This window comes from Amaranthus tricolor, chromosome 1, assembly GCF_026212465.1.
Source record: "Amaranthus tricolor cultivar Red isolate AtriRed21 chromosome 1, ASM2621246v1, whole genome shotgun sequence".
Lineage (NCBI taxonomy): Eukaryota > Viridiplantae > Streptophyta > Magnoliopsida > Caryophyllales > Amaranthaceae > Amaranthus > Amaranthus tricolor.
Window position 1 is genome coordinate 5,007,813 of NC_080047.1, and position 17,324 is coordinate 5,025,136.

General features: G+C 34.3%; 2 protein-coding genes across 4 annotated transcripts; both read right to left on the reverse strand.

Annotated features, from left to right (window-relative positions):
- Positions 1 to 597: 597 nt before the first annotated feature.
- On the reverse strand, positions 598 to 7,964 carry LOC130824146 (centromere protein C). Its single transcript, XM_057689037.1, has 11 exons — positions 7,516 to 7,964; positions 6,028 to 6,206; positions 5,795 to 5,883; positions 5,586 to 5,697; positions 5,313 to 5,485; positions 4,409 to 5,196; positions 4,224 to 4,296; positions 2,877 to 2,941; positions 1,183 to 1,399; positions 973 to 1,080; positions 598 to 877 (listed from the first exon to the last, which is right to left on the reverse strand). Exons 1-11 carry the CDS (start codon positions 7,648 to 7,650, stop codon positions 750 to 752), a joined length of 2,067 nt encoding a protein of 688 aa, XP_057545020.1. The 5' UTR covers positions 7,651 to 7,964; the 3' UTR covers positions 598 to 749.
- A 1,859-nt stretch (positions 7,965 to 9,823) lies between these two features.
- LOC130821924 (LRR receptor-like serine/threonine-protein kinase GHR1) lies at positions 9,824 to 15,684 on the reverse strand. Of its 3 annotated transcripts, XM_057687626.1 has the most exons (6): positions 15,303 to 15,684; positions 15,100 to 15,138; positions 14,906 to 14,975; positions 13,620 to 14,768; positions 11,225 to 12,772; positions 9,824 to 10,684 (listed from the first exon to the last, which is right to left on the reverse strand). In XM_057687626.1, exons 4-6 carry the CDS (start codon positions 14,674 to 14,676, stop codon positions 10,101 to 10,103), a joined length of 3,189 nt encoding a protein of 1,062 aa, XP_057543609.1. In that variant the 5' UTR covers positions 14,677 to 14,768; positions 14,906 to 14,975; positions 15,100 to 15,138; positions 15,303 to 15,684; the 3' UTR covers positions 9,824 to 10,100. The 3 variants fall into 3 exon arrangements, with proteins under 3 accessions (XP_057543609.1, XP_057543607.1, XP_057543608.1); XM_057687624.1 differs by having other exon boundaries at positions 15,100 to 15,684; XM_057687625.1 differs by having other exon boundaries at positions 14,906 to 15,671.
- Between the last annotated feature and the right edge of the window lie 1,640 nt (positions 15,685 to 17,324).

A 17,324-nucleotide genomic window follows, 5' to 3' on the forward strand; every position in this document is an offset into this window, starting at 1 on the left:
TATTTAAATTTATGAGAATAGAGATTTAAAAAATGAGATGGTCCAAGGAAAATAGGGATAAGAGGGTGGTGCAATAGTTTATTATTGCCATAAAGCAAATAAGAAAAATGTTGACAAATGCACATGAATTAGAGCAATTCAATATTTCTTTTGAGTTGTACACAATTTACTATCAATTTAAGTCGACACGAGTTACCCGGACTCACAGATCGTAACACTATTGATTTTTACTTAATCACGATTCCAAACTTAATTAACTTTTCCGTATTTATTAAGTAATTATCAATGATTTGACATAATAATAACAATTAATGCAGAAAATTATGGGTTAAGCTATTGGTTGTAGATTTTTCTTTTTCGTTTTCACCCTTGTGTTCGATTCTCAATGCAATAAAAATTCATTTCTCTTCTCCCTTGTCTGTAGGGAATTCTCCTACTATGACCCGATAAAATAAACGATGAAAGGGAAGTGAATCCTCAAAAGGGGAATTATATATATACATAAGTTCATAACACTTTACTTCAAAAAAAAAAAGTTCATAAAACTACATTATAAACATAAGGAGTACCAATATTTTCTATCGACTTCACTGCATGGAGGCAAACTCGGCCAGAGTTTTGCATTCACCAGAAAGGAATTAAAGTTAATACTGGTTCTTTTTTTTAAACCTATGATAGGAAAATTCAAATGGAAAAATTCATAATTTTGTATTACAGACAATAGAAGTCCTAAACTTATTTTGTTTACATCAGCATAAGGCAGCAAAACTAAGCTGATCTTTGTATTTATCAGATACAAAGGATTTCACCTTGATACCAGGGTCTTTAGAATCAGCTGATGGAGAGGCATACTTCACCCCAATTACGGTCACTAGACCTGCCAATCAATGTTTGAAATTATCAGAAATCAACAATAGAAGTCCTACATGTTTTCCAATCCGAAACTTCACAACTAACAATTGAAAAACTTACTTTCATTAACACGCCCATACAAAAAACGTTCACCTTTCCAGAACTGCAATGGCCTCATCCTTATCCTAGTACTTCGCCTGACCCCACCATCCCATTTCGTACCGGCATCTGCAAGTGGGTTGAGAAAGTGAACAATGATAAATACCTAAGCAGATACGTCAAGAAACTCGAAAGGCAATAAACAGTAATGTCAAATGAATGAAGTATTACCGTATAAGCTGAATCGACGAGTCTCCAATTTACTCCGTCCAGGCTGAGCACCTTCTATTTTACTCTTTTTACTCCGAGTTTCTCTAGCAACAGGGGCATCTTGTTCAGACGTTACGACTTGGTTGTCTTTCATCACTGCTTCCTCAGAGTCAGCTGTTTCAAATGGTGCCTTTAATATCCCCTTCGCATTTCTCTTCTTGAAAGATCCTATAGTTCCCTGTTATACAGACGTAATAATTTGTAAAACATACCACCAATACTGCAATGAGGTTCACGAAAAAGATAAGGAAAGCTTTCTTGAACAAAAGCATAAATCCAAATAGTCATTTATTAGACAAACCACAAGGAACACCATCTGGCACTAGAAAAAAATCCCTTCCCATATTTCTTCCACAACACATGACAATTTGAGGGTAGTATATAAACTGGCATAGCTCAACAAGAAGGTTTACAGATAGACGAGGGGCATGGCACTTATTAGTATTATTAAAAAAACAGACACCCTTTTCAGTCCGCTGCACAACTTTTCTAACTGCTAGAAATAGCTGGTATGAACAAGGACAAATACAAATAAAAATTGCATCTTTACTATACTTTTACTTATTAACAAAATAAAGAGGGGAACGGGGCAAGGAAGGGGGGCAAACAACAAAAATACAAAAGTAGTGTTTGCTAACAATAGCTGAATGCCCAAGAAATCAAACTTCAATATTGTATGTCTTTGGGAACCAAAAGTTATATACAGGCTTCGAGGTACTTTGAGTGGTTTCAACGACCACCAAAACAAAAATGCAGTCAATAAAAACATAAAAAATAAGAAACGAACAAACCAAGAAGACTCATATTTGTTCAGTAGTAATAATGAATTTCACATTCAAGGAGCAGAATATCTAATCAACAAAAACACCACACTGAATGTTCTACACTTCTACTTTCTATTAAGATGAGATGAAAATGTGTGATATACAGATGGCCCAGACAGAGTGCCAACTTAAAGATTGCGCAGGTTTAAGTGGAATTGAAAATAAATATAAAGAAGGGTGGGAGAAGGTGGTCACTTGTAGAAGCTGTCATCTGGATCAAACCAAGAACGCCCAGTGATACATTGTTTATGAACAAAAATTTTGCAACAAGACATACAAAAAAACAAAGCTTTTCAGAAAAGAAACTGCTTATATGGCTGAGGCTAATGCAAATGGATACTAAATACTCTCTCTGGTTATTTTTTGCTTGTCCATGTTTCCATATTAAAACGTTTCTTTTTATTTGCCTAATTCCTAATGTCGTTCACACATAATCCCAGTATACAAAAACTTCTCTTGTGTGCACATGTGATATGTTGGGTAGGAGGGGTAGGATTTATCTTGGGTATTTTAGTATGAGTCAATTAGATAGTATCTTTCTAGAAGGTAAATCTAGAGAAAGGAAAAACTAGTATAAATTGGACAGAGGAGAAAGGATCATTCACTCTCTTTGTCTCTCTCTCTTTCCTCCTCCTTACCTTACATGTGTTTTACATATTCATGACATCACTTTCCTCACTTTTATAAGCTACAGTAACCTAAATATAGAGAAACAGAGGTGGTAAAATGGGCTTGTATCCACCGGATCACCACAGCATTTTAATATTCATGATGTTGAAAGCTAATTCAGAAAATCCTACTCATTCATGAACTTAAGTTTGATATACTAACCTTTGAAGGCCCTTCAACAGGAATGTTTTCTGTATCTGATGGTTCATTCATTCCAGCTTTTCCAACTGCCATAATTAGTATTTTGCACATCAGAAAACAAAAGAGAGTGTAGAAGTAAATAAAGGCATGAAACCCAAAATTTGACCTTAAACTCATCTCAATAACATCAAAATAGAACAATATAATACTCCTCTATCAAAGATAATAGCAAAGAGAAAATTGGTATATTTTTAATGAAAATGTAGATATTTGGTAATAAATGTAGAAAGACATTGAACTGTGTAGATGAAAACAAAAGAGGGTTAAAACGTATGGATAACATTTAAAGAAATTTGTGGGCCATTGTTCAAAAATAGAAAGGATGTAAAATGGGAAGAATAAGCCAAAATGAAAAATGATATTAAATGAGAGGAACAAAGGGAGTATGTCTATTTTAGTAAAAGAACAGTGGCATGTTTCAATAGAAGCAGCAGAAGAAAAATTAAATTGCTAACATCATTTATCAGGGCTATCACAGAACAGGCAGCTCAGGAATGCCATTGATGTTTAAATTTTTCATTGGCCATTACCAAAAAAACGTCCTATAAATTTTGTTTTATGATTATATACTATCAATTCTATAGAATATACATGATTGATTCATGTTTTCTGCATTTAAAAATCATCAATATAAAAGCGACTCCAGGAACTTCCTCAGTTCAGCTCCCAAGAAAGGACAGGAAGACCTTTTGCATGTAAATAATTAACCAGCAATACCTAGTCTAAGATAAAGCCAAAGGCCAAACAACACCTTGAACAGTAAAGAGTCAGTTTTTATTGCAAGTTTCAAGTGCATATAGAAAAGAAATATTATTTGCTCACGCCTCACATTAATACTACTACAGGTAATCAGAGCTCTTGTACATCTTTAATTTATGACAAATTCCAACAAAGCAACGTCGGTACACACTGTTGTATATCAATATTTTTTCTTGCATCAAGAGTCCAATGATTTTAGAAAAATAAGGTAACCGCAAGTGAGTGATCCTACACTCATTGTTGGTCCCAAGCCCAAGTACAGGAACAGTATTGCATAAAATAGTGACAATCAGCATACAAGAATCAACACTTTGCTTGTCATGAACAGAATTCAAATTGTATGTCTCCATTCAGAGTCAAAGACTGAGCCTGTTGTTTTAAATGAAGCTACTTTTTCCTTTTTATGTATATATCACACAGAGAGATTCTTGATACTAGCTTGCTTAAGAATTATACCTCTACCCTAGAAACAGCTAACAAGGGCACAAGGCACAATACAAATCCTATTGAAATATAAATCACACAAACACTGTTCCAGTAACTAGTTACCTCTAGTAGAACTTGTGGTCATACCATCCTCGAACATGAGCCGTTGTCGTGCAGAGAACTGTTCTGCAGCTACCTGCTCAGTCCATTAAGTGTCCCAAAACCAAATTCGAATTAAAACAATCTCAAAAAATAGAATGACAACAATGAAATTTCAACATATCGCCAAGCTCTGAAATCAGATGTACCTCATCCTCCTGCATTTCAGGTTCAATAGTTTGACCAACATCCTTCAACAGCAAGGCAGGTGAATTTTGATCGACATCCTTTGGTACCTGGACAGGTGGATCCTTACCAGAAACAGTAATAGTATCTTCTTTATTTTCTGGAGGTCGCTCTAATTCAGGTGGATCCATCCTATTACCATGTTGATCAGATTGTCCAACCGCATTCTTCATTTCGTTATGCTCAGTACTGGCATCAACATCGTTCAAGGTAGAGACATAAGAATTCTCACCGGTAACTGCTATTTTTTTTGCTCCAAGTGCAGAAGATCTCCTAAGTTCACACAAAATCTTCCCTGCATCAAGCTCAGCAGATTGCCAGCCCAGACCCAATCTTTTTTCAGGCTCTCTTGAAGGATCAGTAGCCTCTGATGGTGATGCATCAAAGTGGCTAATTAAGTAGGGGTCCTTCGATAGGGTACGCTCTGCAATGTGTCTATTCAGTAATGATATGGAAGCAAACGGACTTTTTGATTTTGCAGGAGATAATTGGTCTCTGCTCCTAACATTTTTACTCCCAGCACTGAGATGATATATAGTATCATTCCTCTTTGAAAAAACTGAGGTTGAAGCCAAAGATTCAGGTCGCTGAGCACGCCAGTTAGGAAGGAATGATTTACCAATGTCCACAGGTTTAATCTGTAGTTTTTCTAAAAGGAGATTTTGTACACCGTCCTCATCTAATCCTTCATAATCACAAGATAGTAGCTCATCAAGCTCACTGTGGTTGCTAGTTGTCGTCAATTTGGAGCCTATAAACAAGACAACAGATTAAATATCATCCTACTTAGCATGTACCATGAGTGTTCGGAAAATAAGAGTTCTCAAAAATAAAATTGAACAAATATCTTTAGCAACATTGACCTACCGGTGGCTCTCACAGTTTGTGAATCATCCATAACATTAGCATCTTTTAGGAGATCATTATGACTCGGGCTTCGTATGGCATTATCAAATGACTCTTGCGAAGGCAAAGAGGTCCTATGAACATCTGCCAAGATATTAAAAGGGCTAGGATGATGCACGTAGGTGGATGGCCGCCTGGAACAGATTAAAATAGTCAAATTCACACATTCCCAATCACTCGTTAAGGCATTAGTTGACAGATAGCAAACACGAGAAGAAAAAAAGAACTGCTAACCGCTCTAACCCCCGAATACCAGGTCGTCGCTTTCTAGAAGCCAACAATGGACCATTTTGATCCAAGTCCAAGAGTGGCTCACCTTGTAGTTTCTGTACTTCCTTTCTGGCATCTATATTTATTCAGCAATAACAAGTGATATGAGTGGTAAATTACCATGCATTAAGAACATAAATTCTAAGTTAGAAGACTAAAATACTATAGCTTACTTTCCATCCTTTCAAAGGCGGCAAAACATTCAACTGGATCACTTAGCTTAGCAACATCTATATCAAAGTCCATAGTCGCAGCAGGAAGACTGTAGTACAAACAACAATAACAATAAAAGTTGATATGCATTAATGCATTATAGCTTGTTATAATGTCTAGTTTGATGTAGGAATATGTAAAACAACACAACTACAAAATGGAGGGTAAACCCATTTTTAACTTGTTTCATTACCTATTCATGGGCTTTACAGAAAACTTAGAGTGCTTAAGTCCTAATGCGGGTCTCCTCTTTGGGGGAACTCTTTCATTTCCAGCAAAAACCGCTGCTAAATTATCATTTTTTGATTGATCTGAATTGTCTTTTAGGATGGCCTTTCCTTGCTCCAACCATTTCTCGGGATTACTCAACAACTGCAATCAAAGCAACGTAAGCAGAAATCTATATAAACAATTTAAGTGGACCTATAGGTTTTTTCCTTCTGTAAACATCGTCATGATAGGAATTTTAAACAATACAACCCAATTAACCAACATCAGCGATTTGGTTTCTAAAAATTCGGGGAGAGTAAAGTAAGGTTGTTAAGGACAACTTTGCATCGAGTTTTGCAGGGAACAGAAAGCTGCAACATCAGACCCGCTTAGTTGTAGGTAGGCGTCAATAAGGAAAGTTTTAAGCGTTTCTATACACTCTCCAGATTGGATGGAGGTCTTAGTTACGTATTAGCCAAAATTCCTACTTGTTGAAGGCACTATATATCTGTAATAGAATTTCATACCATTTTCAAAGCTGAAAGCAAATGGAAATACAAGTATGAAACAAGGGACGAACTGAATAATTTGATTGTCGTATAAAATACTATCACACGTCCAAAAATTATCATAGATATCACAATGTCGACAACATACATAGTTTCAACTCAAACAAGGTTACTAAAACCATCAACTCAAGTCCAGAAATCAAAATACCCTCGTAGGGATAAACTAAAATATGCATACGGGTGATACAGCATCTGAAACCTAACGGAACAACAGTACATAGCAAGCAGTTCCACAAGTACTTAGCAATAGTCTTAATACATAAAAGCGCCTTGTCAGCTCTCCTATTTATACCGCATTCCAGAACTACCGACTCAGACTTTCCAATAAAAACAAAAAGTTCAAATTTTTTGAACTTAACCAATTTTAAAGTGAAATCTCTAATTCCAGAGTTTTGGAAAAGAAAAAAAGAAAAAAAAAAAAAAATCAAGTTTTCCAACAACCTACAAAACTGATCAAATAACAAACTTATAATTTAATAAAAAAAATAAAAGAAGATTTCCCAAAATTCTCAAAACGAAAAAGCAGCTAGAAAACCCTAAAAAGCAAACTTCAAAAAACTGCAATCAACCATAACACAGTAAGACAAATTAATTAATTGATTAATAATCACAATTATTTGGAAATCCAGACTAATATCCAGCCCTAAACCAACTAGCAAAATCAACTAACATACCAACAAGTGCTTGAAAAATTTCCTAAAATTCTCAGAAACGAAACTACAGCCAGAACCCTAAAATTTAAACTTCATAAATAACTATAATAAACCATAAGTACAGTAATATGAACTAATTAATTGAATAATAATCACAATTATTCAGAACACCGGACTAATAAACCAGCTCTAAAACTAACGAAAATTATCAAAAACAAAAAGGAAAAGAGAATGAGTTAAGCAACTTACTCTTTCTTTAAAATAATCTTGGACAGAAGTAGAAGAAGAATAAGATTGAAATGTGCGAGGAAAGAGATACAATGAGGGGTAGTCGGCGAGTGGGTCGACTAGATCAGAAACGTCGCCGTTACTGATGGCTTCCATAATTTGCAAATGTATGTAAGCTTTTTTAAGAGCGTTAATCTCTAAATTGGCGAAGGAATAGAAATTGGAAATGAATTTGGGGGTAAATTTGAGTATCTCACACCGTTGAAGTTAGCCCTAATTTGGAAAAAAAATAGAGTATCTTATGGAAGAGAGTAAGTTAGTTGATTTATCCGACGAAATCAGTTTTGAAATTTGAAAGGGCGGGAGGTTAGTCGGCTACAAGACAACTCTCAAGAATCAAGCCATAATTAAGGACGATTATGGGTCTTTGTTTGATTGGGTTCAGCTACATTTCTATTCAGATTTTTTTTTAATTTGGCTTAGAATTGGATTCATAGGGTTTCTAAATTTCTAAATTTTTTTTTATATATTTTAAGTATAAAAAATGTATTCTACAATCTTTATCTATTCGTATAAAATTGTCTAAAATATTTTTAATTAATAAAGAATTTCTAATACTTTATATTAATTGAGAAACCAAATATATTAAGTTTTCCAACAATCAAATTTTTGAAACAAAATATTCACTAATTCTTTCAACCTTTAAAATATAAATACAACAAGCAATTTCAAAATATATAAATCGACAAAGTCTCAAATCAAACAAACAAATACACATAACTATTTTATATAATTCACAAAAATAAATGCAAAAAAGATTATATAATTCACAATCTCAAACCCTAAACAGATGCAACCCACACGGCCACACCCTTAGTGTCTAAAAATAATGGATTTGAATCCTTAAATTATGAGCATAGTTTGGAAAACCAATACAGGACAAGTAGTAAGATAAGTAGACAAATATTAAAGCTCAACATGAACCAAAGAAAAAAAATCATTCATAATGGAAAAACAATAAACAAGGCATTGGTAAATGGTAACTAATTAATGTCCGTGTAAGATATAAATACGACGCCTCTTACTATTTTTATTTATAGCCAACAACTAATAAGTAATTTTACTGAAACAACTTCATAAATAACTAATTTATACAATTAACTTAACCAACAAAAAAGTCAATATCACTTTCGGATCAAACAAGCCAATTGAAACAAATAATAATTAATTATGCCAAACAGCCAATAATAATACTAAAAAATATATATCAAAATCAATAGTATACAAAAAAAAATTATAGCAAATAAACTTTATGATTAGAGTAAAATATCAAAATAATTTATCTTTTATATCATAAATGTGAAAGATTAAAATAAATGAGCAATTTTATCAAAATAAATCGAGCTTCGAGGAAACTTAATTCTAAAAATAAGTGTCTTTATGTCCGAACCTAAGGTTAGGTATATTCGCTATTACTAACAGCGAATAAAGTAGCTGATCAAAAAAGTCAAATTCTTTATTCGTTGTTACTAATAGCGAATAAAAAGAAAATAATGTCATAGCATTAAAAGGAAAAAAAAATTGAAAAACATGTTTATACCCCAAAGCTCAATTTTTTGATTTTTTTTGATAAAATTGCTTGTTTGTTTCAATTTTTCACATTTTTTCTCTGACTCTTGTTTTAAAGTGAACAGTTGTTGTAGAAGAGCCTAGTAATGGTTTTGATATCACGTTGATTAAGATCCTTTCTCCATCTATAACATCAATTTAGATCTTTTTTGTTTCCTAAACTTATTCATCAGAAAGTTCTTTCTATTAAATGTTAGTGTTTTCGTCGCTCTTGTAGAAGAATGAAAATCAAGTCAATATATCACACATGTAGAGATGAGTGTTCAACTCACCCTATACAATCGTTCTATCACACATGCAGAGATGAGTGTTCGGCTCACCCTAAACAATCGTCCTAAAATTGCCCCGTGGCAAGATTGTTAATAGAAGAATTAGCATCTTATATTAGGAAACAAAACTATTTTGAAATCAACCCTTCAACATACTAGGCATAAAAGTTTTAAGTTTATGAGGTATTTGGCAAAATAATTTAGTAGTCAATTTTAATTTATTTTGATATAGATAGAGAATTAGGTGGTCAAACCATTCAATACTCGTATTTAATAAATTAGTTGGTTGAAATAACTTATTATTATCAATAAGTTGTTTTTAAACAAGCTACTCATAGCAGTGGATTTAAATTCAGCTGGTCAAACCAGTCAATATAATAAGCTACTAGCTATCAGCTATCAACTAAATTGAACCATTGTTGAGCAATTGTTAGAAAGTAGACATTGCACTTATCATAAATTCATAATGAAGTAGGAGAAAAAGATTTTCACATTGCCAATAAGATATTTGCAAAGTGACATCAGCAATTCTTTACATATGAGCATCTAATCTCAAAACATGGCCCATTTGAACAATCATCATTCGAGAAAATAACTTTAACTACCTCATACACCAAACTAATATTCATAAGTGAGGCTTTACTACCATACCCATTTTCAGGACACCCTAAAAATCAAAATTCAATAAGAAAAAACCTCCACAATCAACTAAATGGATGAAAGATCTTCATATATAGTTTTGATACCTGGCCTTTCTGATACCAAGCGTATACATCGTAAGGCTATTCCAAGAACCTCCTTAGCTCCCTTAGCGACATTAGGATTTCCCATTTCAGCCGCCAGGGAAGAATCAAACGAATCAGATCCCCGCCCTTCAGCTACTCGCAGTCGAACCCAGTCTGTCAAATCAACACCTCCGCCTTCACCAGAAACAACTTCACCGGCACATTTTCCAGTCAACAGTTCCAGCAATATAACTCCAAATGCGTAAACATCTGACTTAAAAGATGGAAGGGGCTTCTTAGACGCGGTCAGTTCAGGGGCCCGGTATCCTAAAACACCAGCATCGAGAATTTGCTCAGTTGTTCCTGCTTGAGTCATGAGGCGATGAAGGCAGTAATCTGCAACTCGTGCATTAAGCTCAGGACCGTCAAGTAATATGTTGTTTGCTTTAAGATTACCATGAGGAAGAGCTCGATCAAAATGAAGATAGTTGAGACCACGTGCAACGTCTACTGCTATCTTCAATCTCTGCGGCCAGGTCAATGGCGGACCTTTCCTTCCTGGTCGATCTGAAAATAGTAGTGATAAATAAACTGAATCATTATACCAAAATATGGAAAAGACATATATAGAGATAGATGTACTACTACATATCTACTGGCAGAGGATCCCCGAAAAAACATAATTTATGAAACTTTACTCCATTATCAATGAAATACATAATTAACACTAACAAACCGCGTGGTGATATATTTAAGCTATCTAACATATTTTGAGGCTTCAACCATAGGCTTAAGCTTCTGGTTGCAGCCCCGGAATATCTTATATACTCTATGACTCTACCAAATGTTCCCCTTGAAATGAGGGTTTGATGAGGTCCGTACGCGTTAGCCTTCTGTCAGGTTGGCTTCTGATACCATGTTAAGAAACTAATTCAAATGAAAGCATAAGTTTGATGGTTGAAGCCCCACGATGATGTATACTCTATCAAATATAACCAAAATATAAACCTTATAATAACAAGACATAATATTTCCTTTTGGTTTCTTTCTGGCGGGGAGTAGAACTGATTCTAAAGTAGATACAAATAAAAGAGAAAAAGTTATTACCATAAAGAAAGCCGACAAGACTTCCCGGTGATATATAATCTGAAAGGATGAGCTTCTCATGCTGGGTAGGACCCCAATAGTATCCTCGTAACGCAACAACATTAGGATGCCTTATATTCGCGAATTTCCTAGCCTCCTTGGCAAAATCCTTCTTTGGTCTTGCGACGCCTTCTCTTAGCCACTTCACGGTTAAGAACATACCATTATCCAATGTAGCCCTATAAGAAGTTCCATGACTGCTACGACCCAACACCTCCGCTGGTGCTCTTGAAAGTTCCTCGGGTGTCAATGACACCATATCATCCAGAAAATACAACTCGCCCGCCAACCGATCAGGTGACTTCACATCAAGTTTAGCTAGGCTCTCAGCCGCTGCAACAGATTCTCCAGATTCCGGTGACCATGATAACTGGCTGGTTTTGGATGGAGAGAAGCCCGTAACAGCAGCAGCTTTTTCATCAGGACTCATGATCTCGGATGAGGATGGTTTTCGGGTGGCGGTAATAACATCTTCAGCTGAGACAACCAAATTCCGAGGATTTTCTCTCCCACCAATGCCGGAGGGATTTGTCGGCACCTTCCTCTCGACATCACTCTTACGCACATCGTCAGATATAGGTCTCTTTGAGAGGCGAATATAATGTATGAAGATGGCAAGCAAAATCAAAATGAAAAAGACAACCACACATGCAACTATTATTATCACTTTAATCAGGGTCTTCATAGTTTTCCTCTTGGAGTTTCCACCGGAACTTTCTTGTTCATGCGGTGCATTTGGAAGTTGCAGCTTAGAATTTCCCGGGTAGAAAGATGAACGAGGAAATTTTCTCAAATTCTCGGGAACAACCCCAGAGAGATCATTGTATGATGCATTAAAGCTTAGAAGGTTGCTAGACAGGTTAGTAGGCAAAGAACCCGTGAAGTGATTTTCTGATAGATCTAAAGAAGTTAGTGAGTTCATGTCATTCATGGAAGTTGGCAAAGAGCCTGAAAAATTATTTCCCGCAAGATTAAGGACCTCTAGACCAGTTAGTGATCCAAATCCGTCTGGAAAGTAACCACTTAGATGATTGTCAGCAAGGTCAAGGACACGAAGATCCGACTGACCAGGGGGAGGCGAAAACTCAATAGTCCCGGCAAAAGAATTGCCGCCAAGATGTAATTCTTGCAACGTTGGCATTGTCAATAAACGACTTTGTAGAGGCCCGTCTAATTGGTTGAAGCTTAAATCTAGAACGCTGAGCTTTGGGAATTGGGTCATAACTTTTGGTAGACTACCTTTGAGGGAATTACGGGAAAGGTTGAGATGGTTTAGATGCAAGAACTGAGATGTGGTTACAGGAATAAGACCTGTCAAACGGTTTTGGCTGAGATCGAGGAATTCTATGTTTCCCCATTTTGCCATTTTTGTCAAGTTCCCTTGAAATTGATTTTTCGACAAATCGAGGATAGCACAGTCTCCGGTCAGCAGTGGCAGTTCACCCGAAAGACCATTTGAAGACAGATTAAGTGTTCGCATCGTTGTAGACATGATGATGCCAATTGGACCTGAAAGACACAATTTTTTTATGACAGTAAAAAACAGTATTTACATCAACATGACCTTAGAGAAGTGTATTGTCATCAGAAAACATCAACTTAATCACTTTCTACACGGTTCATAACTAAGCATTGACAAAAGTCATGTGATACATGAATCACTTGCCCCTAAGTGAAAGATAAAAAAGACCCCTAAAAATTTAAGGCGTAATAAATAATATAATCCTCATTTTATTTTGTATTGTAGATATTTTAACTATTTATTAAAAAGCAATAATAACTCATATTACATAGCAAAAAAATGAATATTATATCTAAAATTTAATTCAAGTTAATATCAACCTTGTACATAAAAATATTTTTTTGGGCCCTAAAACATTTAGAGCCTTGGGCGTTAGCCCGCTTTGCCCTTGCTTATCAATGGCTATGTGAATCATAAAATAACCTTTCAAGAGAATGGACTAAAATGACTATCTTGACCGGAAATACAAAACCAACGATATTGCATCACCTTGATATCATTAAATGGCTCACACCTTTGGGGGGTTTAGGAGAGCCTGATGTACGCAACCGTACCCTTGTTAGTAATAACAAAGAGGTTGTTTTCGATTGACTCTTAGTAGCAATTATCATCAGCAATCTTACAAAAACAAAAGTGCACATGAATGAGTCATTTTAAAATAGTCCAGTGTAAGCCTATAATCCATCACCAAAAAGACTAAGAATCTTAAAAGGAAAGCAAAGAAAAAACCATATAAATGCATGCAAGGAAATAAACCGATGTACTCATATCATAATAGGAGTATCATTAAAGTTCACTAAGCTTTTATAGAGAAAAACTAGATGAAAAAACAACCTGTGAGATTGTTGCCACTCAAGTCCAATTCAGTAAGAAGCAGGGGATCTCCTTTCAGCAGATCATTAGGAACAAACCCGGAAAACCTGTTGTTGCTTAACCTAAGAACTTCAAGATCATAGACAAAGTTGAATTCCGGCAACTCTCCGGATAACATATTGTAACTCAAATCCAATACCTTAATGTTCTCAAACAGCTGAGTTTGACCAATCAATGATCCAGTAAGGCTATTATGGCTGAGATTCAGATACTTGATTGACTCCGACACACCAGCCAGGAACTTTTCTTTTCCCGAACCAGAATTCTCGAGTTGATTGTCACTTAAATCAACATGACTAGCACTCGAAAACATCAAGAAATCCCCATCAAGATTTCCATCAAACATGTTTCCATGCAAGTCGAGCACCTCAAGTGTTGAAAGCAATTCAAATCCTTTAGGAATCTTCTTCGAAAACTCGTTTTTAGACAAATTCAGATAAACTAAACTTCTTAACTTTGTCAATGAGGAAGGAAGTGAACCAGAAAACGAATTGCGACTCAAGTCTAGAGACTGTAGTGCGGTCAGTCCTGAAACTGAATCAGGAATTGGTCCGGAAAAATTGTTTCCGGCCAACGAAAGGTTCTGCAGGCTAGCCAAGTTGCCAATTCCGGAGGGCAAAGAGTCGGAAAAGAGATTGTTCGAAATATCTAAATACTGAAGCTTATCGAAAGAGCCTATATTATCAGGAATGCGGCCACTAATGGAATTGTTTGCCATTGAAAGCTTTACTAACATGGTAAGATTAGCAAAAACACTCAAATCTGCCTCAGCAGAAAGACCCAAATGATCAAGAAGAACACCAGCAACATGACCAGCATTACAAACAACCCCATTCCAAGAAGAAGGGCACCCATTAAAATCAATAGACTCTTCATTCCATGAATTCAACACAAAACCAGTTGGGTCATGTTTAATACCCTTCTTAAATTGAAGCAATGCTATAATGTCAGGTGAAGGTAGCTGCCCTAATGCAGAGACTAAATATAGGGAAAGCATAAAAAACCCAAATAACTTCATTATTTACTTTAAAATTCAGCTTTAACCCACAATGAAAACCTACTAAGACAAGAATAAGAAGAAGAAGAAGAATCCCCTAAGCTATTTTCCACCTGAAATCATGAATATCCCAACAAAAATTAAAATGTGTCACAATTTCTTACAAATAATGTAGTTTTCAGAGATCTATTCCGGAATCAACAGAACTGAAAAAAGGAAGCAAAAGCTAGAAAGGGGAAATCTTTCTTACCAAATTGGAATCTTGTGAAGAATCAATCACTATCAGCAACCAAAACTTTAAAAGATTAACAAACTTTCAACTGCAAATAACAGGTTAACAAAAGCTTTCATTTTTAGCTTAACTACCATATTTGTTGCCAAGAATATTTTATTAATCAACAAAAAAGAAGGCAAAAATGAGAGAAAAAATAAAAATAAACTAACCCAGAAAAAGTAGACACTAATGTGGGTTGCAATCAACACCTGCATTGATATAAATACAAGGGACCCAGCAAAATTTTAGCTCCTAATCCCACATTTCCAGCACTAAACACTTAAAAAGCAATAATCTTTCTACAAAGTAGAGTAATCAAAGGAAACCCTCTTGAGCTTACACTTCATAGTCAAATACCCACAAATGATTTTACCTCTAAAAGCAAAAAAAGAACAACCCTTTTGTCTATTTCCTCTACTCTTTCTTCCTGTTACTTTTTCTCACCTCAAATATCTCAAAAACTGACTAATGAGATAAGCAAATGAAGCCCATAAAACAAACAAAAACCCTAGAAATTATTCTACTATGTCATTCCTTTTGATGGGCATTTTCGTTTATTTTTTCTTGTCAGCGGGAAAATGTTTTAGATTAATATTTAATGGGTTGTTTGGTAGGGGATTTTCACTTTACACCCCGCCAAAAAGCGAAGACCGAGCAACATTGTGGACGCCAAATGATTTGTTAAATAGAGTTAAGGGTGGAAACAGAGAAGAGGGGACGAGGGAAAGAGTTCTTTTTTGGAAAGTGAGCATTTTTTTTTTGTACATGCAAATATGCAATAGAGAGTCGGACCAGTAAAATTGCACCATATCACATTGGATCCTATCGGAGGTGGACTAAGTTATCATTCCTAATTTGATAAATGACTTTTAAATAAATTTTTAAATCGGTTATTTTTATTGTATAAAAATTATTAAAAAAGATAGGTTTTTTAAAGGTTATTTTTTTCAGTTAGACTAAAAATTTAAAAACATATAGAAAATCGAAAAACAAGTAAAAAGATAGACGCTTATTTTACATACCAATAATTAATATTTCTAATTAACTTATACAAATAGGAGAATCTCCTAAATAACTTATACAAATAGGAGAATCTCCTAAACAACTGATTATTTTAAAATACTTAAAAGCCAACAAAAATATTCAATAATGTGTGAGTTGGTTAAACAAATTAACTAAAAAGTAAAAATTATTTGACAAATACCCCTAAGAATTAATAATACTCATCTTTTTCTTTGAAATTGCTATAATGGAGATGAGCGCTAATATTTAAGAAATAGAACTAATAGGAGAAATAAAATAAAAAATAGATATGGATGATGTTTAAATAGTAAATAAATATGTGGAAAAAAAATTTTAAAAATAATTATTTGTGAATTACAGTTTTTAAGTTTAGATCATTTGCGATTAATAATTTCTTTTCGAATTACAGCCACCAAATTTTCATTATCTAATGCGTTTGGACCAAATCGCATGACCATTTAAGTGGCCAAAATTTTAGATTAAATTGTCAAAATCCTAAATATTGTAATTGACAAATTGTTCTGACAAATGATGAGGAGCGTTTTCTTAAAAAAAATTGTAGCAACATAAATGGGATAGATTAAAATTAAACTTAACATTACAACAAAGTCAGATTGAGGAAATGGCTCAACAAATAGTTATTGAATGATTTGATCAAAGATGATTTGCTAGTTGTTAAACAATCCATTAAAACCAATTGTTATAAAAATATTTGATAAAAATTTATTAGTGTTCGTAAATTATTTAGTGGAGAAAGTATGTCAGAAATTCAAAAACAACAAAAAAAAAGTGTTATTATAGTTATTCCATTTTAACTTAATATTAACTTTTCAATAAATCTAAAAGTCCTTTATTAAGTATCTTCTTAGTGGTTAAAAACAAACGTCAAACTAAAATTAATTTACCAAATACATCCTTTATAATTTTTCTGTTTTAAGTTGCCATGATACATACAATTACACTGAAATTAAAATAGTGTTGAATACGTACTGGCAGTGGCATTTAAGAGTAGATGTTTGTGCACTAAAATAAACAAATTAAGGCTTAAATGTAAAGAAATATTTTTTATTTTGAGAATCGATAAGCTTAGTGTTTTAATTCCCTCCCCACCTATTGCTTGTAGGACTTTTATAGCCCACTCTTGAATTTAATTTTTTCTTAAATTTTTTTTGATTTACTTTTGTGAGAGGTTGTCTTTTTGTGAGACGACCTCATGAGATATTCATATATTAATAATTTTCTATGAGACGACCTCATGAGATATTCATATACCAATAATTGTATTAGTTGGACTATTTTAGTCCATAAATTATTAACGTTTCACGGAGAAACCGTCTGGAATTTATATTATTTGATAGTGGAGTAATAAATA